The sequence below is a fragment of the Paecilomyces variotii genome, assembly GCF_004022145.1.
Source record: "Paecilomyces variotii strain CBS 101075 chromosome Unknown C8Q69scaffold_4, whole genome shotgun sequence".
Lineage (NCBI taxonomy): Eukaryota > Fungi > Ascomycota > Eurotiomycetes > Eurotiales > Thermoascaceae > Paecilomyces > Paecilomyces variotii.
Window position 1 is genome coordinate 1,031,543 of NW_021167143.1, and position 21,651 is coordinate 1,053,193.

The 21,651-nt window shown below is 48.6% G+C and overlaps 8 protein-coding genes across 8 annotated transcripts; 5 read left to right on the plus strand and 3 right to left on the minus strand.

Moving 5' to 3' along the window:
- Window positions 1-194: 194 nt before the first annotated feature.
- C8Q69DRAFT_464424 (hypothetical protein) lies at window positions 195-1,692 on the plus strand. Its single transcript, XM_028630419.1, has one exon. It carries the CDS (start codon window positions 305-307, stop codon window positions 1,430-1,432), a length of 1,128 nt encoding a protein of 375 aa, XP_028485857.1. The 5' UTR covers window positions 195-304; the 3' UTR covers window positions 1,433-1,692.
- A 1,971-nt stretch (window positions 1,693-3,663) lies between these two features.
- C8Q69DRAFT_464426 (MFS transporter-like protein) lies at window positions 3,664-5,980 on the plus strand. The gene is made up of 9 exons (XM_028630420.1): window positions 3,664-3,888; window positions 3,958-3,974; window positions 4,028-4,089; window positions 4,142-4,201; window positions 4,265-5,014; window positions 5,082-5,341; window positions 5,409-5,463; window positions 5,515-5,671; window positions 5,722-5,980. The coding sequence occupies exons 1-8, from the start codon at window positions 3,793-3,795 to the stop codon at window positions 5,601-5,603; spliced, it is 1,389 nt and encodes a 462-aa protein (XP_028485858.1). The 5' UTR covers window positions 3,664-3,792; the 3' UTR covers window positions 5,604-5,671; window positions 5,722-5,980.
- A 446-nt stretch (window positions 5,981-6,426) lies between these two features.
- On the plus strand, window positions 6,427-8,328 carry C8Q69DRAFT_464430 (3-dehydroshikimate dehydratase). The gene has a single exon (XM_028630421.1). The coding sequence runs from the start codon at window positions 6,726-6,728 to the stop codon at window positions 7,878-7,880; it is 1,155 nt and encodes a 384-aa protein (XP_028485859.1). The 5' UTR covers window positions 6,427-6,725; the 3' UTR covers window positions 7,881-8,328.
- Window positions 8,329-8,611: 283 nt separating this feature from the next.
- On the plus strand, window positions 8,612-9,291 carry C8Q69DRAFT_506420 (integral membrane protein; the record flags this gene model as incomplete). The annotated part of the gene is made up of 2 exons (XM_028632802.1): window positions 8,612-9,011; window positions 9,134-9,291. 2 exons carry the CDS (start codon window positions 8,612-8,614, stop codon window positions 9,289-9,291), a joined length of 558 nt encoding a protein of 185 aa, XP_028485860.1.
- A 671-nt stretch (window positions 9,292-9,962) lies between these two features.
- Window positions 9,963-12,975, minus strand: C8Q69DRAFT_486241 (chitin synthase A; the record flags this gene model as incomplete). Its single annotated transcript, XM_028631887.1, has 6 exons — window positions 9,963-9,977; window positions 10,034-10,168; window positions 10,235-10,603; window positions 10,658-11,059; window positions 11,113-12,768; window positions 12,832-12,975. 6 exons carry the CDS (start codon window positions 12,973-12,975, stop codon window positions 9,963-9,965), a joined length of 2,721 nt encoding a protein of 906 aa, XP_028485861.1.
- Window positions 12,976-14,743: 1,768 nt separating this feature from the next.
- Window positions 14,744-16,633, minus strand: C8Q69DRAFT_486242 (Fructosamine kinase-domain-containing protein; the record flags this gene model as incomplete). Its single annotated transcript, XM_028631888.1, has 5 exons — window positions 14,744-14,828; window positions 14,882-15,008; window positions 15,082-15,771; window positions 15,826-15,875; window positions 16,611-16,633. The coding sequence occupies 5 exons, from the start codon at window positions 16,631-16,633 to the stop codon at window positions 14,744-14,746; spliced, it is 975 nt and encodes a 324-aa protein (XP_028485862.1).
- Window positions 16,634-17,366: 733 nt separating this feature from the next.
- Window positions 17,367-18,561, minus strand: C8Q69DRAFT_464441 (putative ubiquinone biosynthesis protein Coq7). Its single transcript, XM_028630422.1, has one exon. It carries the CDS (start codon window positions 18,478-18,480, stop codon window positions 17,677-17,679), a length of 804 nt encoding a protein of 267 aa, XP_028485863.1. The 5' UTR covers window positions 18,481-18,561; the 3' UTR covers window positions 17,367-17,676.
- Window positions 18,562-18,724: 163 nt separating this feature from the next.
- Window positions 18,725-21,600, plus strand: C8Q69DRAFT_464444 (RNA polymerase II transcription elongation factor Rtf1p). The gene is made up of 4 exons (XM_028630423.1): window positions 18,725-19,267; window positions 19,346-20,106; window positions 20,160-20,299; window positions 20,353-21,600. The coding sequence occupies exons 1-4, from the start codon at window positions 19,038-19,040 to the stop codon at window positions 21,100-21,102; spliced, it is 1,881 nt and encodes a 626-aa protein (XP_028485864.1). The 5' UTR covers window positions 18,725-19,037; the 3' UTR covers window positions 21,103-21,600.
- The last annotated feature ends 51 nt before the right edge of the window (window positions 21,601-21,651 follow it).

Genomic DNA, 21,651 nt, shown 5'->3' on the forward strand with positions numbered 1-21,651 from the left:
CAACTACGTTTTCACCAGCCAAGAAGTCTGCGATATAAAACGTGTTCCCATCCGCATATGGTGCGAACCACAGCATGAATGGCTGGAATACACAAAGTCCTGGCGTCCGGGATTCTGGCAACATAAATGCCAGCATCGAGCATGTTGGATGCAAGCCGCGGGGATCCTGGAGTCGGACATCTACTACGCCTCGAGTCCGATCACCGCGTCGACGCATTTCCCCTGTCCCGGTTCTCTGTCACCCTGCCCTCTGAATCTGGCTCTTCTTCAGACCTGTCGGACTATATACTACGAGGCTCGCACAATGCCTTATGAACTCAATAGGTTCCACACGTGGGAGCTAAGCAGCTTTTCAAATTTCACTTATTGTTTGAAGAGTTGGCAGATCCGGTCCATTAGCCATCTGTCGATTGATCTCAGTGATTCCTTCGGCGGTAATACGGCTGCGTGGAACGAGTCGCTCGCCGTTATTGCGCGCGCTTTCGTGGGTCTGAAGACCCTCTCGATCACGATATGGCTTGGCTCCTTCCATCAAGCCTTCAGACCGAATTTCTGGTCGGGGGGTCTGCTGGACCTTGATCGTTTGCAACTTCAGGGTCTTCGCCTTGTGATATATGGAAGACCAGGACAGCCGGTTTTTGACTACTCCGCAGGAACGGGCGTGGAGCTTCCAGTTGAGCATTTCAATACACACCTTCGCCAGTGTGGAACTGGTCTTGAGGGAAGCCGTTTGATAATGGAGGACTGCGACCAAATCTCCTACAAGGGAACGGTATCAAAAACTGCTTCTACCCAGCAATCTGAGATCAAGTTCAGCGCAGCGCAGAAATGTCTGGAGCATATCTACGCAGACTGGGCACACAAGAGATGCGATGCCATTTTACCTGTTGGGTTCCATTTCGATTTCTATCCGCTCTATATGCGGGATATGCTTGAGAGGCTGCCTGAGAGCGTGGGAAATGCTGAAATTCAAGGACACAATCTATTCACGCGGAAGTATGCATTTTGTAATGCGTACGATAAATCCGATGGAGGACGGCATCCGATTATAGGATATCAGTTCCATGATGACACGCCTCCTGAGGAAATAAACAGGGGCGTCGAAATGTTCCTGGAAGCTCGGAAACGGCTGAAGAGGTCCCATGCAAAATGGGCACCAGTATATCAGGCTGAAGCTCAGAAAATACTTCAGGAACGCAGAGCTCGACGAATGTCTCGTGGCTCGCAGCTGGAACAGAAACCCTGTCGAGATAAGATGGGTTATTCTCTGCTAGAACAAGATGGGGAGCCGGGAGAATGGAGACATCGCCTGGTTGCGGAGACAGTCGCTCCATTAATTGAAACTTTTCCGTGGGAAGTACCAAAACTCGCGAGGGTAGAGACTGATATCTGCATAGACTGTCCTAAGAAAGGACCTGGTCATCCCCAGTAGATCGAAGTCTGAGTCCACATTTCGAGATAATTTGCAAGAACAGAATTCCTGAATAGAGTATCTCAGCAGTGACAGTGTCGTTTAGAGGGGCATTTACCCTGTTTGGATAAACACATCTTGGCAATGATTGTGATTGTATTTGTATTTTGACCTGGGCACGTCTGCGATAGGCGATGTTGTACGTCAAATATTGAATATGACTGTATATAGTAGTTATGTCTGAATGATAAACACGTTCCGTTCCCTCTAGTAGTTAATAATCATTGAGCGCTAGCGAAATGTTTACAATATACTGGGTTCAAAAGTTTTCTGTTTTTTCTCCACTTTTTTCTAATCTCTCTGATTGGTCTATTCTGAGTCACCGCCACGTGACCTTTGATTTAATTGGTTTGTTCTGAGTCACCGCCACGTGATATAACTATAAACTGCTACTTATTACCGCCTTCCCTTTTAGGAAATCAAAATAACTCTTTTTAACCTCCTATATAGGTTCGCGTCTATATTAATTAATCTACACCCTTTACAGTCCTCCCCCCCTGCTTTTTATCGCCTATTTAGCTGTTATAAAAGCTTGCTTTAAAAGCATTTTCTTTTATCTAAATACTGGCTTCTTATTGGTCTTCTTATTAGTCTGTCTGAAATATCGACTATATTAGCTAAATCCCTCCTACCTATCCCCCTTCTACCTACTTATCCTATATAGACTTCGGCTTCTTATACTATCTATCTATTTAGATAGTTCTTTACAATATTTATCATCCACAGTTACTACACTAAAAGAACCTGATAAATTATTTGATTAAGCAATCAACCTATCTGCTAGGCTTTGCCAGCGCGCCAGCGCGTCAGCGCCAGCAGCCAGCTTGGTCACTACGCTCAATGATTATTTGCTACGGCCCCTCCTAGCCGTAGCGCACCTAGTAATTGTCCCCAAGCGTACTACTGTACTCCGTACATAGGCAATGATATATGTGCCATGTGGAGATCCCTAGTATATGGTAGGGGTGGTGAATTTCAGACATTTTCTTTTTTATTACTGAAATACTGAAATTCAACCCTTTTTTTTCGTTTCGAAATTCAAAACGCACAGACCATAAGTGGGGTGCGCTAAATACAGATTAGGAAATTAAGCTAAGAGAATAACCAATAGTAGGTACGATACTATTAATAAGTAAAAGCGCAAAATTTCGGTCACGTGCCTATTTGAAATTCAAAAATTTTTCGTGAAATTAAAATCTTTTTTATTACTGAAATTCATGACATTTTGAATTTCAAATCGCCATCCCTAGTATATGGTAACCTTAAGGCTGATCTAGAATAGAATAGTGAATAATTGATACTAGGTGCGCTACGGCTAAGAGGGGCCGTAGCAAATAATCATTGAGCGTAGTGACCAAGCTGGCTGTTCTGACTAAGCTGGCTGCTGGCGCTGACGCGCTGGCGCGCTGGCAAAGCCTGGCAGGTAGGTTGATTGCTTACCTAGTTCTTTTAGTGTAGTAACTGTGGATGATAAATATTGTAAAGAACTACCTAATAGATGAAGCTAGCTAGTAATTGCTAGATAGTATGAGAAGCCGAAGTCTATATAGGATAGGTAGGCAGAAGGGGGATAGGTAGGAGGGATTTAGCTGATATAGTCGATATTTCAGACGGACTAATAAGAAGCCAGTATTTAGATAGAAGAAAATGCTCTAAAAGCGAGCTTTAATAGGCAAAAAAAAAGCAGGGGGTAAGGACTGCAAAGGGTGTAAATTAATTAAAGCAGACGCGAACCTATATAGAAGGTTAGGAGGAGTTATTTTGATTTCTCAAATTAGAAGGCGGTAATACCTAGCAGTTTAGAGTCACATGCGGGTGAAAACGAATCGACCAATCAGAGAGACCCGGAAAAAGTGGAGCACTTTTGAACCCAGTATATTGTAAACATTTCGCTAGCGCTCAATGATCATCGCAGTGGCCGTCCTATGTATTTTACAGTCAGGGCTGAAAATCCTTCACGGAAGGCGCGGGCCGGAAGTAATTTATTAATAATTAGCAGCGCCTTAGCGAGTGCAAATATGGATTCTTTCTGTTTTTGCTCCATAACGCCGATAATGATCTTCGCTAGTGCCGAGGTTACTCCTTCGGAGGTGGATTTTTCCTGTTCGCGCCGTGATGGACGGGGCCTTTGGGCCTTTCCGCTATGTGCCGCAGGTTCCCGAACTGCCGGTTTCATTTTTTCTATTTTTGACGTACTCTACTCCTTTCGAACAATGAGATCGCAAACGCCAAGGGGTTCAATGCGTTGATCTTGTGCCTTGTGCCTTGTATCCTGTGTCTTCTGTCTTCTCTCAGGGAAAACCTCCCTGCGGTAGTGCAACATGACGGTTGTGGCGTCTCAGCAGCTCCCGGTCTTGCTCCGGGTGCGTTCAAGCACTATTTTCATTGTTACCGCTGTTGCTATTGCGGTTTTTACGGTATGATTTTGACGCAGCAGGAAGAACCCCAGAACTAGTTAGTTTCCAGAAAAGCTAATAGTTGCATAGGACACCTTTCTCTATGGGCAAGTTCACTTGCAATATCCCAATTGAGTGCAGCAAACTGACCGGCAGAAAGTCTCTTGATTCCTGTCTTTCCCTCGGCCCTCCAGGAAAGATGCTCTGTGCCCGAATCGAAAGGTGAGACTTCACAAGCCTTTCCAATAACGGCGTCTGAACTGACTTGATATAGTGCAAATGTACACGTCCTATCTAGTAGGACTAACTGGTGCCGGTAATCTCATTGGAGCTTGTATGTTTGATGCGATCATTTCAGTTGCTGTTGTGTCGTATGTACTGACAGACTATTTGAAAGTCTTTTTTGGCTGGCTCGCAGATCACACCAGCAACAGACGGTTCTCTCTCTTGCTAAGCCTTTCGGTCTTGACCGTGGCCACAGTTCTCATATGGATTGCGCATAACGTTGCTATACTATATGCAGGCCGATTCCTGCAAGGACTAGCCTCGGCTGCAGTATGGAGTGTAGGCCTTGCACTTCTCGTTGACACTGTAGGGAAAAGGGAGATACCTGTCGTCATGGGCTATGTCAACGTAGCCTTCAGCGCCGGCACAGTCACAGGGCCCTTCGTTGGAGGTATTGTGTATTCCCTCGCAGGATATGATGCGACCTTGGGACTCGCTGTCGGCCTTCTTGGTTTGGACATAATCCTACGGCTTTTGATCGTCGAGAAACGCGACCTACAACAAATCCTAGAATCTTCCGCGGTTGATGAAGCGAACGAGGACGTCGTGCAGCCTTTGCTAGGGACACCCACTGCATCTACGAACAATAGACATGCGCAGACATCGTATTCTTCCCCGCTGCCTGCCACGCAGGAGAATCAGGAGGATGAGGGAACTGAGGTTGAGGTTGCGTATAAGACACTGATAAACTCGAAACGTCTGGTCGTACTCTTGGTTTGCGCGATAGTTCAAGCAATAACAATGAGCTCGTTTGAGGTCACCCTGCCGCTACATCTTCGTGATATCTTCAACTATGATCCGAAGGGAGCAGGTCTGGCATTTATACCTCTAATGGTCCCGGCTTTCTTCTCCCCCGCGATAGGTCAGTATTATCCCCCCTCCCCCCCCTTTTTTTTTTCGCAATATATGTCTAAACGTGACTATCATAGGGTACGTCTGCGATCGTGTTGGCAATAAGATTGTTGCATTTTTGGGGTATATTCTCTGCGCCGTGGCACTCGTTCTCCTGCGGCTGCCTACACACAAAGATACCCTGAACGAAGTTGGAATGTTCGGTGACCTTTTGATGATCGGCACCGCCATGTGCATGACTATGACGCCGGTCTTGACGGAGATCTTTGTTGCAGTGGAAGATTTGGAAGAGCAAAAGCCGGGACGCTTTGGACCTTATGGAGCTTATGCGCAGGCGGTAAGTATAGCTATAGCTACTCGCCAGAATATCGTGATCGTTCGGGAGACTGACCCTACTTGAACAGTATGGCCTCTTCGAGTTTGTCTATTCAGCCGGTATTCTCGGTGGTCCAATCATGGGTACGTGTGCCCAAACCTCACCTAAGGGACTGCATGCTAATTTCCCCATAGCCGGATGGTTGAGGACCAGCTTCTCATGGAATGCGCTAACGCTTGTCCTTGGTACGCACTTTTCCTTAATTGACCGTTATCTACAGTAAAGTTATCTTTCTAACCTAGGACTCCGTTCGTTATAGGAATTCTGAGTTTTGCTACCAGCTTCCTAATGGTACGTTATGTCATAGCTCCTACAACAGAGCACCTGCTTACTGCTGATAGATACCCACGAAATGGTCTGCCATCGATGATCATGATGAGGAAGAAACCAGATAAACGTCATCGGTTGATGGGATAACACCTCCCGAAAAGACGACCTGAAACCACGGAAGTTTTTGCTTTAAAAGAATCAGTGTACTGTACTATAAGAGGTAACCGGAGGCACTCGCGCCTACTTATGGGACTATAGATGCGATAGAAAAAAGTTTACGTTGTTTATAGAATACAATAATCCTTAATGAAACCCTTGTGGTCAACAGGCAATTGATCAATTGAACCCATTCGACCGTTACATGTTCTGCACTTACGTAGATTCTCCATTTTTGGGGCTCCGAAGCTCGAAAGACGTCACTGGAGTACATAACCTGACATCTAAGCAAGATACGTACACACTCAGAAAAGGCCAATCATGATCGGTATACAGACATATTCTCGTTCCACAGGAAGCGGGATGCCACCGTTAATGTCCCGTTCACCTCCCTCCGTCCACGATAATCAGCTGAACAAGCTCCAAACGCCATCAGAAGAACTGAAGAAAAAAAATAAACAAGCTAGTAATATAAATGATCCTCAACGGAGTGGAGCAATCCGAAGTTCCGGGGATTTTGCAGAACCCTCCAGAGTCCAGAATTGAGTACATAGTTCATTATTCAATACGGTGCGGAATGTGGGTATTGTCTTCAGCCCTCGCTAATCATTTTCCCAAGCCAGCGGTTGGATATGAGCTATACGTACGGGGCGCCGTTCCGTACGATATGTCGACACCGAAGATGTCTTGTTGATCCACATCGAGCCAGCCATGAAGTTTCGGAATCCGTTCATTACGCGGTTCGATATCTCTCTAGTGGGAACCAATCATGGCACGTTATGGGATTTGGGGGGCTTCATTTTCTTTATTTCATCGTACTCGCTTTAACCGTCTGAAACCGCAACTTGGTGGATGACAGTTCTTCCACTTTTTTTTTCTTCTTTACTAGAGTCCAGATCTGTTTTTATCGATTATTATTATGACAAGTACGAATATGAAACGCTCCTACTCTCATCTCATGGAATACACAGAGCCCTATAAACTAGCAGTTACGTCCGTATCTCTGGGCCGAGCCCGCTTTCACAGCATACGAGAAAAGCTGTTGCAAGCCTCTCGTCATGGCATTCAGGGAATTGAGCTCTTCTATGAAGACTTGGAGCATCTCGCAAGTTCCTTTCCAGGCGGTGCCGTCAGCACGAATATCCTCCTTGCCGCGCATCATATTCGAAAACTATGCGACTCACTAGACCTTACCGTTATAAATCTCCAGCCATTTATGTTCTACGAGGGGCTTCTCGATCGTTCCGAACATGACCGGATCATTAATGAGAAGCTGCCCTTATGGTTTGGGATTCTGCGTATTCTCGGTTCAGATACAATCTTGATCCCGTCGAATTTTTTGCCGCCAGACCCTACTACAGGACAAGCTCGAATCACGGGGAATATCGACGTGATTGTCTCAGACTTGACAGAGATTGCAGACTTAGGGGCACGACAATCGCCTCCAGTGAAATTTGCATACGAAGCGCTTGCCTGGGGGACGTTTGTCGATACATGGGAGGCAGCATGGGACATTGTCTGCCGAGTCAACAGACCGAATTTCGGAATCGGTCTGGATACATTTAATATTGCAGGTCGTATATACGGTGATCCGACATCATTGACGCGGAAAACACGAACGGCAGAATTGGACTTTCATCTATCGATGCTTAGAATGTCACGGATCTTGGACCCTGGCAAGATCTTTGCCTTCCAACTCGCCGATGCCGAGTATCTGGCTCGTCCTCTGAGCACAAAGCACCCGTTTCACGTGGAAGGACAACCAAGTCGCATGAGCTGGTCGCGAAATGCTAGGTTATTTCCTTTCGAGCGGGGATTAGGAGCTTATCTTCCGGTTCTCGAGGTGGTAAAAACCGTTCTGAATCTTGGTTACACCGGCTGGATATCGATGGAAGTATTCTCCACCTCTCTTGCTAGTCCTGAAGCATTCGTTCCTCTTATCCAGGCCAGGAGAGCTCTCGACTCTTGGGAAATATTGATTGAAGAAATCGAAGGGCCTGCGGCGACGGAGTCGTTAGAAGATCGACGATGCGCTCCGAGAATCTCAGGCAGTAGTCCTAGAGCTCTGATGTAAATTAGATATGTGGCTTTGGGAAAAGTCCGATGATGGGATTTATGACTATTCATGTTTCAGATAGACATCGCGCGCGCGTTATGGATTTGGATTAAATGCTAGATTTTCTGCCTGCACCACTTTCGCTCCAACAAACATAACAACAGGACAAGGAGATTTATGGCCACATCAGTATATACTTTCAGAGCTTGTGAATCAGTGTGTAACGACAGAGTTAATAAAATACATCTTAACTCACAGCATATAGTAATGAGCCCTTTTCATTCCTTAGTGGGAGGTGGATAAACAACCAACTACTATGCATTAAATCGACAAGAGAGCAGCCATCTATCCTCAGAAGAGCACACAAAAATGGGAAATAACCACCAGACTTGTAGACTTTCAGAAAAACTAGCACGAAAATTCTCTTTCGTTTTAAGAAGACCAGGGAGTTCGAGTTCATTATTTCATAGTATGTATTCATCCTTATCGGCGATAAGGTTCCCTACCGCTTTAGTCCCAGTCTAGTTTACCGTCGCTAGTTCACCCCGTCCCCAGGTCTCGGGGGCCGCATACCATACTTAAGCATCAATCATCAACCATCATCGCCGACCTCAAACTCCACGGATTGACTGGATCTATGAGACACAGGTGTCCATCGATCCCGCAATACATCTCGTCCGGAATAACATCAACATTGCCAATCTCAATACCTTAATCCGACTAACCCAACACCGAGTACAACATACATCATGGACCCCGACACGCCTCCTCCACCCTCACAGCCCTCCGCATTCAATTACATCCTCTCCTTCCTTCTCGTCGGTATCGCATGGGGATTCACGACGCCATTCATCCGTCGTGCTGCGGTCGATTTCAATGCGCGACAGGCCGCGAAGCAAGCAACCACCACCGCCACCTCTGATTCAGATCCAACGGCAACAGGAGAAGGAGCAGGAGCAGCAGCAGCAGCAGCAGCAGAAACAGAACCAACTCCCCCACCAACAACAACTCGAACAGCATGGCTAAAACACAAACTGGTCACTCTATTCTGGACGGTGGTGAACCTCCTCCGTACTCCAGCTTACGCAATTCCGCTTATCGTGAACTTGACCGGGAGTATTTGGTTTTTCCTTCTAGTCGGCAAGCATGGTATGTTCTACACTGCACTCACTACCTACCAATTCCAACAATACAACCATTCCATCTGTCTGTAATCCCGACATAAACCGAGTAAATGCTAACGTGTATCTATTCTCGGCGGGAAACGATAGAACTCTCCCTCACAGTCCCGATAACGAACTCCATGGCGTTCCTCTTCACGGTTCTGGGCGAATGGTACGTTGAGCGGAAAGTGATTGAGCGCGAGACGTGGATAGGGATGTTTTTGGTTCTAGGTGGGATTGCGCTGTGCGTGCATTCGAAGGGTTGAGTGGATGATGTGGATTTATATTTAGGGTCTGTTATCTTGTTATTATAGATTGATAGTTAGAGATAGATGGTCATATTACTTGTGAGGTGCATAGTGTGGATTTAGCTAGGAACTTGATTTGCATTGTAAGGACGGGAATTTTAGATACATAGTTCGGTCTTCAAAATAGAGATTGGCTTAAGTGGACAATCCTGTGATAGCTAAGGGGTGTAGTCTATGGGAGATGCTTTACTAGGAAGACTTCAGAAGCAGCAGGATATTTGGCTGTTCAATTTTAATACTAGAAACGAATTTGAAGGGAAAAAAAAAAAGAAAAGACAACCATTCATAATAAAACACGCCCAAATGCCGCTCCAAGTCTCTATGAGGCTGCATATGACCAACGCTAATCATAACTGTCCCAGTAAAGGGGTATTTTCGTAAAAATAGCAATCCCATGGCGCTTCATAAGCTTGGTCGTAAAATCTGAGCAGAAAGTGAAACACACGAGAATAGTGAAACAGGGCCGCCGAAATGACGACCAAATAGATAAGATATCATCCAGTGCAAAGTCATCAGCGGCGAAGACAATCATTAGACACCCATCATTGCCATGTCATACTGTAGCAGGCCACACCGTAGCGCATATCTGTACAGAAGGAGGAAAAAGGAAAATCATGGAAGAATGATGCTTAGACACCACGGAACTAGAACGGAGAGTGTTAGTAAGGAAATCAAGAGAGCTGGCATCGAGATCACTCACCATGCGAACAATCAGGAACCACATTGCACCAATGAACCGGAACACCGACAGACCAGCAACACTCCACAGGACGACAGCCATATAGATTGTTGCTCTCTGCGTATCCGTATCGGAGTCGGTACTGGTATCCGATCTCTTGCTGTTGCTGCTGGTGCTACTGCTACTGCTGCTGCTGCTGCTGCTGCTGCTTGTCTGGTCCACCCGCTCCAAACCAGCTGCACTTAGAACGACAGCTGCAAGAGCGAAATTGCAGAAAACCCAGACCAGAACGACCGCACTTCGGAATCCCTTGTAATAATCTTCTTGCTTTTCTTCTGCAGAGACCGTCCTGACTTCCTTTGGAGGTTTCTGCGCGAACTTGGCCAATTCGGCATCATACTGAGCGTTGAGGTCTCCGTCATCCTGTGGGATGTTGACATCGACTTTCCCACCGGGCTTCACATTTGCTGACGGCAGCTTCTCAGCCTTGTCGTCACCCTTAGTACCCCACGTGATATCGTGCGTGTTACAAAACGCGTAGATGTTGAGGACATTGATATACGTCGGAGTGAGAAGGATATATTGGATGAACTATGATCTGTTAGCCAAGTGTCGTCGCTCGCTGGTAGATTGTTAAGAACTTACGCAAGTGAACATGTGCCAGGGATCGAAGAAAAGGAGTGATGCGATAAACCACATGACGTATGTCGACGACAACGACACGATGATCGAGAAGAACTCCTTGTTGGTGAATAGATCCGAAAACTCGAATGATTTCTCAGCTATTTGTTGCTGAATCGACTTGACAGTCACGAACACGGCTGCAAAACTCAAGTAGATCATGATGAAGACCCAGAAGTAAACCATTGTCATGTAGAATTTGTTCGATCCCTGCGGTCGATTGCCAAGGGAGAGAACGAAACAAGTAACAAGCGTCGCGAGGTATAGCCATTCGAAGACCACACCGAGAATCTTACCCACGGTGCCCAGCAAATCGCTAGAGCCAAGATATGTCGTCAGGATATGGAAGACCAGGAAGAAATTGCCCTGCATTTACGTTAGCGGATCAAGCCGTAGCTTAAGACATAAGAGTCCCTTACAATAGCAAACCAAGCAAAAATCATATTGATCGACTGGTAGATGAACTCAATGAGCAACATGAACTTCCTCATGAAGCTGTGATCACTGCGCCAGATCTGGTAGAAATGGGTGATAGAATATACAGCCGCGAAGAAACTGCCGTTGAGCCAACGTCGTCGTTGAAGAATGAATTCTGCCATGCGGTCCGGTACGTCAGTCTCTCCGGTAGAGGACTTAACGTACTGCAGGATCCATCGACAGTTGCGCTTGGTGACAATCTCGAAACAAAGGATACGATCTTCTGCCAGGTACATGTTGGCTGTGAAGATACCGGCGTTTGCACCGTGCATCTTCTCACCAGCGAAGTACTTTTCCAGAGGGCCTTGGCCGTTCTTGTCGTTCTGAAGCGCGACATACCGGTAGGCCGAGAAGGCACCAGGAAGCACGGAGATGAAGCCGAAAGTCGATTCCAGCGGCTTGTCGAGAATATTGCTCAGCTTGTACTCGAAGTTCTGCGTGGCCACGAGAGGGTTGATCAATTTCTTGCCATGAGACAACATGACCTTGATTTCACCGCAAGCGCCTCCGCACATAGGCTCCAAATCGAACGCTTTCCACAAGTGATAGATAGAATCCTTTCCTGGTTTAGTACCGGCATCAAGCAGCACACAGATGTTCGGATCCAGGACGCGACCAAATGCCTGGAAGAACCATCGGTGGGAATTGATCTTCTTTTGGTTCTTTTCCTTCAGACAGAACAGCATCTGCACAGGCGTGCCACTGCGCGGCTTCAGCACTACCTGCTCGCCCTTCAATTCCAACCCGACCTGCGTGGTATACTCGTAGAGATGCGCAGTCACGTCCTTGCCGTTGACTTGCTGCTTCGCAATGCCATCCTGGTAGACACCCAGACCGGCCAGAACAGCTCTTGTTCGCGGGTTGATCTTGGCACGACCATCGCTGATCACACAAACGACAATTTTCTTCCAGGCCTCCTTGCCCCAGGTCTTGCTGTTGTTTCTCGAACACATATATTCGATGTTTTTGAAGACACCCACCATCGTTCGGGCGAAGAGGAAGTCGTCTTCGTTGTACATTGTCACAGCGATGAAGAGTTCCGTGTGTCGTGGCTTTGCAAACAGCTTCTGGCGCAACGTGAATCGCTCATTGTAGAAGTCTGCTGGATCGCAAGTGGCAGCGGAGTACCGCATGTGTGTGAACTCATCACGGCCCGGGGGTTCTGCATGAGGCACTTGGCTCAGAAGTTTTGGAGGAACGGGGCAATCAAGCACGAGGTTTCCATTGAAAAGCTGAACTTCTTTGACTGTCTTCCACCGTCTGATCGGAGCAGGGCTGGGGGTATTCTCTATCCTCGGCTCATCCTGGTATTCCTGTCCGCTGTAAGGGTCCGGCCCGTATGGATTGTTCTCTTCTTGAAGCATGGGAACCCGGTCGTCTACGAATGGGTTGTTCTGCTCCAGTGAAGGATAGTGCCCCAGATCGTAACCCTCGTGAGGGGCGGCCGTGGGCTGATAGGGTTCTGTATAGTAAGCATCGTGGTGTTCTTCCGGATTGACGGTATAATCGTAACCAGGATAATGAACAGGAGGGTTGATATGGTCTTGCTCGTAAACGTCATTATGCCCGTATGAGTTGTGGATATTCTCCACGGAGTACTATGGAAGTTTTATGTATGTCAGCGCAACCAGGACGCCTGTCTGCTTCGGGTAGTCACTCACTGTAGGCTGTTCCATCAAGCGGTCACTCGAGGGCATAGGCAAAGGCAGGTGAGGACGGCTGTATGGATTATCTTCTAGTTGGTAACCGTTCAACGGCCTCCCAGGTGATGGTGTGCGAATCTGCTGCATTTGATGAGGGTTCATCATGGGCGAGTTGCGGTCGTCGTCCGCGTAGGGATCTGGCGCTGCAACTCTTGTCAGTCTCCTGATTGTATCGCAAGTTCCAATGCGAGATCAAATCCGCAGAAACTGGTAACGAGGAACCGCGCTGGATGCGAAAGCCGCGCGCTTCAGGACTGTCGCAAGATTGCCAGCAAGGCGACAGGTGCCTCTAGCAAAAGCACGGCACCCCAGACGACCGCAGCGACTTCTTGATGCGGCAGAGAGCGTATCAAGCATCAAACAACGGTTCCAGCGCTTTCAAGCTTTCATCCACAGCAGATAGGGGACATCGCTACTGCTTACCTAGACGGTTGTAAGACGACATGGCGACCGAGCGTCCTCGAGGAACTCGTTGTTCCAGCGGTGGCCAGGAGATTACCCAGGAGCGGAATGTTGCGAAAGGATGTCTCCGTGGGTGAGTGGTAGCGTCGCAGTTGGTGCCGTCGCAATTAAACTCAAGGGTAAACGGTGATTTCCACGTTGCAGCGTATGAGTCTGTACGCACTGTATGATGATTATTTACAGAAGATAGCCAACGGCGACGAGGACTTTTTGTCCTGGCGCAAACAGCTGAACCGCCACGAGCTACGGGCGGTGCATGTGGAGGGGGAGCCGCGCAGAGTTGCTTGGCTGCTTATTGTTTACAGGATGTTGGATACGATGTGGAGTCGAGCACTGCCGTTGATCTCTCAGGACCGTCAGAGCAAGAGTAGATCTTGACGCTTTTCTCCTGCGATCATCACAATCTCCCGGTTCTTCTGCTATAGCCTATCTTTCTCTGACCGCTACGGATGCCGATTCCCTAACCCCCCATGTCTCCCTAATCATTAATCACGCAGTAGTACAGCTCTGAAACGACTCCTAGTTATCGCCCACTAAACTACAGTATCTTCGCCGCTCGTTGAGCCGATCCTTGGTTGCCGCGGTGCGCCAATCGCTCCCCGTTATCGTCACTGGGCCAACCAGCGATCCCCGCAGACTTCTCACGATGAACAGCCACAGACCGTCGCAACTGCGCCTCAGGGACACGCCGTTTTTTCTCTCTTGCGCCACGGTTCGCCCAGCAAGGCACCGAAATTTGCAACGCGGCTGGAGAAGACCGGCGATATTCGACGGTGAGGCCGTCCTAGAAGAAGATGGGACACCGATCATCTGTCGACATGACGATGCCCTCGAAGACCCTTGACCAGCACGCACTTCAGTCGCCTCACAGACAGGCTAGCAGAGGTTAGCGACGGATACAAAGCGAAGGGGATGGAGTTGTTAGTCGAATGGTGATTCTCCCCGACCACCAGTATTCGTCATATGGCTATTTTTATCTGTCCACGCGACGGGTTGCTTCCGAACCCCAATCAGGTTGTCTCAGCCCTACTGCACGGTGTATCTATGGCCTGCATGTGAAGTTCCGTAGATCGGCCGTTATGAGAACTCGATGAATATGCCGGCAGACGCGATGGGAAATCCAGGGGCCAATCATATAGCATTAGCATGCTTTATGGTTGCTTCGGGATGCTGTTGTGTGGCTGTCCAGTATTATTACTATGCCCATTAATGATTGTGGAAAGAACCGATCCCCGCAAGCGAACGTTAAGCATCTGCTGTACTGGGCAGAGCTGTAGTTCAGGGCTAGGGTCCCATCCAGAGATATCCTATCAGTCACTATGGAGCGCTGTCATGATTAGCTATATCTTCTAACCAAATCCTTCATATCACCCAGGACCCTGTATTCTCATTAGTCGCTCAAATCAGCTCAGTGGTTATTGTTCAGAGACACATACTGCTTCCTAAGCGCCCAGTTGTCAGGGAATAGAGCGGATACATGAGTGTTGAAGCGCCTGTCAACACATGAGCAATGACTTGCTGTTGACTTTTCCAGTGGATCACCTACAGTTTATAAAGGTCTAAGCGTCCATCATAATCCTCCTCGGGCGAAGACTTAGGCACATATTCGTGGTACGCAGACAAATACTCGTCGCCAAAGCGATTGCACGTTGGTCGCCATTGGCCAAATTCATCTGCATAAAAAACCAACACGGTAAGTACAGAACTTCCGCATGAGAGTTGCTAAAAGCCAATCATAGAACTCACATTCATTATGCGCGTAAAAGCAACAAGCATCAAACACAACAGGTGTCCCTGTCTTGACATCGATTCCCGAATTCGCATACCACAAATCCCCATGAACGAGGGACGGTTTCACCGATCGCCCATCACTCTCGAGCGGACGAAGCAGACGAGGTATGACTTTATCAAAGATAACCGGCACTAACACGTCAAATTCAGGATCGTGCCCTTTTACTTGTATCTCCAATTCCAAGGCCTTCTTCAGGCTCTTCGAAAAGAATACTTCCCAGCTTTCTTCCCAATCTGTAAACTGGGCGAGATTCCCACTGTATGTAGGAACGTGGAAGCCGAATTTTCCATTTGGGGATTTGCTCTTCTGGTGAAGTGTCGCTAGACATCCGCCGAAGTCGTGCGGATCTGGCATTTCGTGCCTCATCTCCCGATACTCGGATAGGAAGAAATGTGTACCTGGTACATCGCGGTATGTGCCCCAGGCAATGGGCCTGGGTACAAAGTCAGATGATGTGGCGTGGATTGCTTTCATCGACTCAAATTCGCCGTGGACGATATTCCTTCCTGTTTCTCCTGGTAGGACCTTTATGAAGAAGGACGACGGGGTTCCATCTGCCAGCTCGACGTCTATGCGACCGGTGCTAGCGAAGAAGCTGGTGCCATGGGGCTTGACGGTGTGTATTCGACAGTCTTTAGGGAGTGCTTTGTGTTGTTAATGGTGTTGTCATATTATAGCTGTTCAATTCCATAGATTACCTGATAGAATACTCGGATCAAGTTCAGTACTTATCCTTGTTGGTTCTGAACTGCTATTGGCATTACAGCTCATGCTCTTCGATGCGCCCGTGGATGAATACTTAGGAGAAGCGTCTTGGCTGACTGGAGTAAGATAGTAGAGAGTAAAATAATAATATATTAGTTACGCAGCAGACCTTGACTGAGGGGACCCAACTGAATGAGTGTATAATTTCTTCCACGGAAACACGTCTTTGCAATCAGTAAGTTAGAAGCAAAATCTAAGTAACTATACCTAGCGACCCGCTTCGGCGGGGCAATATGGCAAGACGGTTGGTACATAACTTGAGAACATTATAATATTGGGTACAAGTAGTCGTTTATAATATAAAAAAAAGAAAAATCGAAATATCCTGGAAAATAAGGAATATCCCGACTTTATCACCAACAGGAAGTCTACGGCGCCACCATCAGTCGCAGACTCGCAGAAGGCATCTGGGCGGTGCGCACGGGCCATATACAATCTTCGGTACTATCGATAACGAAAGCCTTGTCGGAGATATAAGTACCTCACTCTTCACACCTTTGCCCCCGACATTCAGTGCACATTAAGGAACAATTCACGGAGAAACAAAACGCAATATGGAATCTAAAACAAATCCTCCAGTTAACGTCCTCTTTGTCTGCCTTGGGAACATCTGTAAGTCGTATTCCCCCGCTCACTGACATACTTGCACACCGGAGAAAGAAAGAGGTCGATATCGATCCCGTTTTCAAGATGAAGCTAGCTAACATATATCCTCAACCAGGTCGTTCCCCTATGGCCCATGCTGTCTTCGAGAAACTCGCAGCTCAACATCCCTCTCTAATCGGCGGGATTGACTCTGCCGGTACAGGCGCCTACCACGCTCTCGACCCCCCGGATCCCCGCACCATGTCCACCCTGCGCCGCCATGGCATCACGGACTTCCAGCACGCCGCGCGCATGATCACAAAGGACGATTTCCGCCATTTCGACTACATCCTCGCCATGGACAAGTATAACCTGCGTGACCTGCAGCGGGTGCGCGACAGTATTGTCGGCTCGAAGGACCCGAGCGTCGCCGCCCGGTCTGCGGGCATGAAGACTACGCGCGCCTCAACTGCTGCTGCTGCTGGAGGCGCTGATACGGACAAAGTCGCGGAGGTTCGCTTGTTCGGTGACTTTTTACCTAACGGGGAAGTCCATAGCAAGATTGGCGGTGGCGAGGAGGTGCAGGATCCGTATTATGGTGGCCAGAATGGCTTTCAGGAGGTATATGGCCAGGTAACGAGATTCTCGCAGGGTTTCATCGAGTATTTGGAGAAGAAGGCGGCTGGACAGGAGTCATGAGCGTATCATGCTTTGTTTTACTCCTTTATACACCCGTCGCTGATTTTAAGCTTACAAGGGAGGTTGGTCACTTGAAGCCGTTGATGTTGCAGATACCCAAAGATTTTAGATAGGCTCGCCCCCATCAATACGATGCATGGATGGTTGAGTCCCCACAAAAGTACTGATAGATGGTGTCGTTTTCTTTTATACACAGATTCATAAAATTAAGAGCTTCAACTCGGAAGGAAATTCGAACAAGACAGCCTAGCGTATCAGACAAATTTGGGTTCATTCCATTAAGTCCAACAGTATGCACTACAACTGCAGAGAAGATTCTGCTTCAGACGTGCCTGCAAACAGAATGAACGGGTTCCTCCAACGATAGAGCCCGCATTTCATAGTTGATTGAACTTCCAGAAAGTGACACCTCGCTCAAAGGTCCCTTAGATTCTCCCGACGACAAAGGAAAGGACCTATCATACAATACAATATCTCGACGATTCACACAACGCTAACTCTTATATTTTTTCGCTGATCATAATGGCACCTCTGCATCCGTAACGAATTATATTGACCAAGGGATCGTACGGCTTGGCTTCCTTGGCATCATTCTCCACGGCATGGTCGAGATGTTCGAGCTCCTCGTCACGAATTCTCCGAAGCTGCGCCAGCAGATCCGTGATCTCCTCGTCAAGCTCTTCACCGCGGCTTTCTGCCTCTGCCACCCAGGAAAGAATTTCGCGAACCTGCTCGTTGTAGTGTGACCCGATTTCCGTCTCCACGGCCTCTGTGCAAGCCATTGCAGCCTCACGACCCATGACCCCAGTCGACCATCCCAGGAAAGTGGCCGCCATCTCCCAGATGGGATACATTGCTGTGGGCCGGACCTGGTGCTTCGCGATCAGGTTGTTGAAAATCGAGAAGTGGCCAGCTTCTTGGTCATACATGTGCTTCATCAGAGGTCGCAAGTGAGGATAGGAACGCACGACTTGGGGCGTCTGTGCCTTATAAATAAGGGTGGCAGCTAGCTCTCCGGCCTGGTTGACTCGCAGTGCGCTATCCAGGAATTCCCGCTGTCTCTTATTCAGGATATATCTCGGCTTGCCGCTCGAGCTGGCGGGCCCTGGCTGCGAATTCTGCGCATCGCTAGAGGAGGAGGAGGACGATGAGGACGATGAGGACGACCACCAGAACTGCCGCCGGGACTGAGGTTGCTGCACTGCTCGCGGAGCTAGGAAATCGAGCACTAGCGGGGATGTTGAACTGAGAGCTCGGGAACCAGGTCGCAGAGCGGATCTGCGGAGGACTGAGAATCCGTCCATCTTCAGCAATTGGATGTCTGTATGGGGATAGTAGAATGAGGATAGAAATGAGGAACCTTGGTAGCTAACAGGCAAGCGAGACCTCCGATGATCGATCGCCTTGGAGCTCCGAGCTGTTCCACGCGGGTTCGCGGCGGCTCCGGCAGCCGCGCGCTTGCTCGGGTCTTGGCAGGAGCAGCGCGGTCTGGCTGGACGTCATGAACGGAACGTGGCCGGTGCCGCTGCCGACTTTATTCACTCCTCCATTGACCTCGTCTGCCAGCCACCCAGTCACTCACGCCCTTTGTTCTGGGGGTTTGACTCTTCTTTGTTATATTGCGATCTCTATTTGATCATCTATAAGTTCGCTTTTTATATCTAGGATATCTGTACGAGTTTTACAGGGCGTGAGGCACTGCGCGCTATTCAGTAGGCGCTTTTCACAGCGCCATTTCTATCCCCCAAGTCCTATTTGACTATTATACCAGAGCGCGGCCTGCAATTATACGGCATTGTTTCCTGTTTGAGGTGACGCGCGGAGAAACTCGAGACCTCAGGCAGCCAGTTTAACATTCACCATGGCGGACTCCGACTTGGACGCTGAGCTGCTCGCTCTTGCGGGCGACTCCTCTGACGAGGAGTCTTCTCACGCTCAAAAGCCCAAGTCTGCATCTCCCCCTCCTCGTCAATCTTCATCATCGCCACAACGCTCCCCGGAACCAGCACCCGCCATGGGGCGCAAAGGCACTGCCAAACCGGTCAAGCGGTCCAGAAAAGCGAGGAGAGACGACGCTGAGGACGGTGAACTGTAAGTGTTGCTTCACAGGTCGCTGTCATTCTGCTGTTACCTGGTCCTCGGAGTGTCCTGACTGGTATACCAATCTAGGTCTTCCGCTGAATCCCATAACTCGCTCCAGTCAGCCAGCATGTCCGAATCGGACTCTGAAGGCGAGGCTTCACCGCCCCCTGAGACTGACGAAGGGCCAATTTTCCCCTACGAGAAGCTCTATTATTCCGCGAAGGACAAGGAAGAGATCATGGCCATGTCTGAAATCCAACGTGAAGAGATCCTATCAGAGCGTGCTCAGCAGGTTGATCGTCATAATCAAGATCTTGCTCTCCGTCGCCTTTTAGCGAGCCGGGAGCGCGAGGAAGCACGTGCGCAGGCAAAGAAGAACAAGCGCAAGGCGAGCAACGCTGATTTGGATGAGGGGCATCGTAAGAGTTCGCGCCAAAAGACAACTCTGGGTGGACGCAAAGTAGGAGAAACATCCGATGCTATTGAGGCCTACAAGAGACAGCGGGAGCAAAAGGGCAAGCGGGACGAACTTCGTCGACGGGATGCCGCTACCAGGAAGTCGGACCGCAGAAGTCGCTCTCGCGATGGTGGCATTTCTGACGAAGACGCCGACGGCGAGAGTGAAGTGGAGTGGGATGACAGGGCTGATCGTTCGCCAACTCCTCCAAAGGATGACCCTCCTGCAGAACTCAGAGACCTTCAGCGCGTCCGTGTGGGACGTAGCAACTTTGCACAGGTTTGCTTCTATCCAGGATTTGACGACGCCATTTCTGGCTGTTATACCCGTGTCAACATTGGCCCCAATCGCGAGACCGGCCTGAACGAGTACCGCGTGTGCTTGATCAAGAGTATGTATTCTCCACACCTTTTGTGCTCTGGCTATGTACTAACATCACCTCAGAGTTTACCGAGGGCAAACCTTATGCAATGGAAGGCACCAACGGACGTACTTTCGCTACGAACCAGTATGCTGTTCTGGCACATGGCAAGGCAGAGCGAGAGTTCCCTTTCATTGCATGCTCTGACTCGCCCTTTACTGAGGTTCGTCTTAAGCTCGTGCTGCACCTGTAATAGATGTATTCTGACTATCGCAGGCTGAGTTCAACCGTTACCGCCAGACGATGGCCGTTGAAGATTGCAAGATGCCGACGAAATCGATGCTGGCTGCCAAGGTGTCCGATATCAACAGGCTCATCAATCATAAGTTCACCACTGAAGAACTAAACGAGAAACTCCGCAAGCAAGGTGCCTTCGATGTCAAAGGCATGACATTCCGCCGCATTGAATTGGAGAAGCAACTGAAAAGCGCCATGGCTTCTGGAGACGAGGCGGAGATCGCAAAGATTGAAGCCGAAATCAGGGAACTTACTGGACCGAAACTGATCTCCGGCTCCGCTCCGAGGCCGCAGACGCAGAAGCAAAGCGAACAACAGCGTCTCTTCGAACTCAACCTGCGGAATCAGAAGCTTAACACCGAGAATGTTCGTCGCGCTCAGATTGAAGAAAAGAAAGCTAGCCGCAAAATGGCTGCTGCCGTCGCTCGTGGTGAAGCTGTGGTTGATCGATTCGCTCGTGTTAAAACGAAAGCCAAAACTCATTACGATGTCACTGGCAATAACCGTCTTGTTCCGAAGAAGGATGATCTTTTCGAAGGCAGTGATCTCAGCCACACTGGCACCCCAGTCCCCGGATCTGACGCATCGAAAGTCAACACCCCAAAGCGCAGTGATACCCCGAGTGGTACTCAGAAGAGGCCTTCCAAGGGAGGCGTTGTCATCCGTCACAAGAACATGGACGACGAAAACATTGCTGCTTTGGACTTGGACATCGACATTGAAATTTGAATTTGCATTGTATCATAGCGGAGGAATATGGGGCGTTTGAGGATGGGATTGAATCAAAGCCAGCCCACGTCTGGGACGTGAGCACAAGAACTGTTAGGGCGATATACCCTCTAAGGCTCGAGATGTTGAAGTGCCGACCAGTTCTCTTCTAGCGAGATCATAAAGCATTTAATTCGACGTTCCGAAAGTGATGGGCTTGTTTTATGTGGCTACGGAATCACTTTATTCAGTTACTGTCTGGCCCGGAAGATTCTTTCTAGATATGTCAAATAGGACATAAAATAAAATAGTGTATCTTGCAAAAGTCATTAACGACTTACCTGAGAAATTCGCTCGTGCACTCTGTAGAAGCACCTTGGCAATGGACTTGCTGTTCTGCGTGCTAGTCTATGTTGGTTTCTGGCATGTAGGTACCACTATAACAACATTTGTGAATACAATGTCTCCGTCTATAACACCTTACACAGCCGCCTCTAATACCAATTATTTCATGAAAGATCCCTCTAATAGCTACATAATGGACTCGCAATACTGTGGTTGTTATCCCTG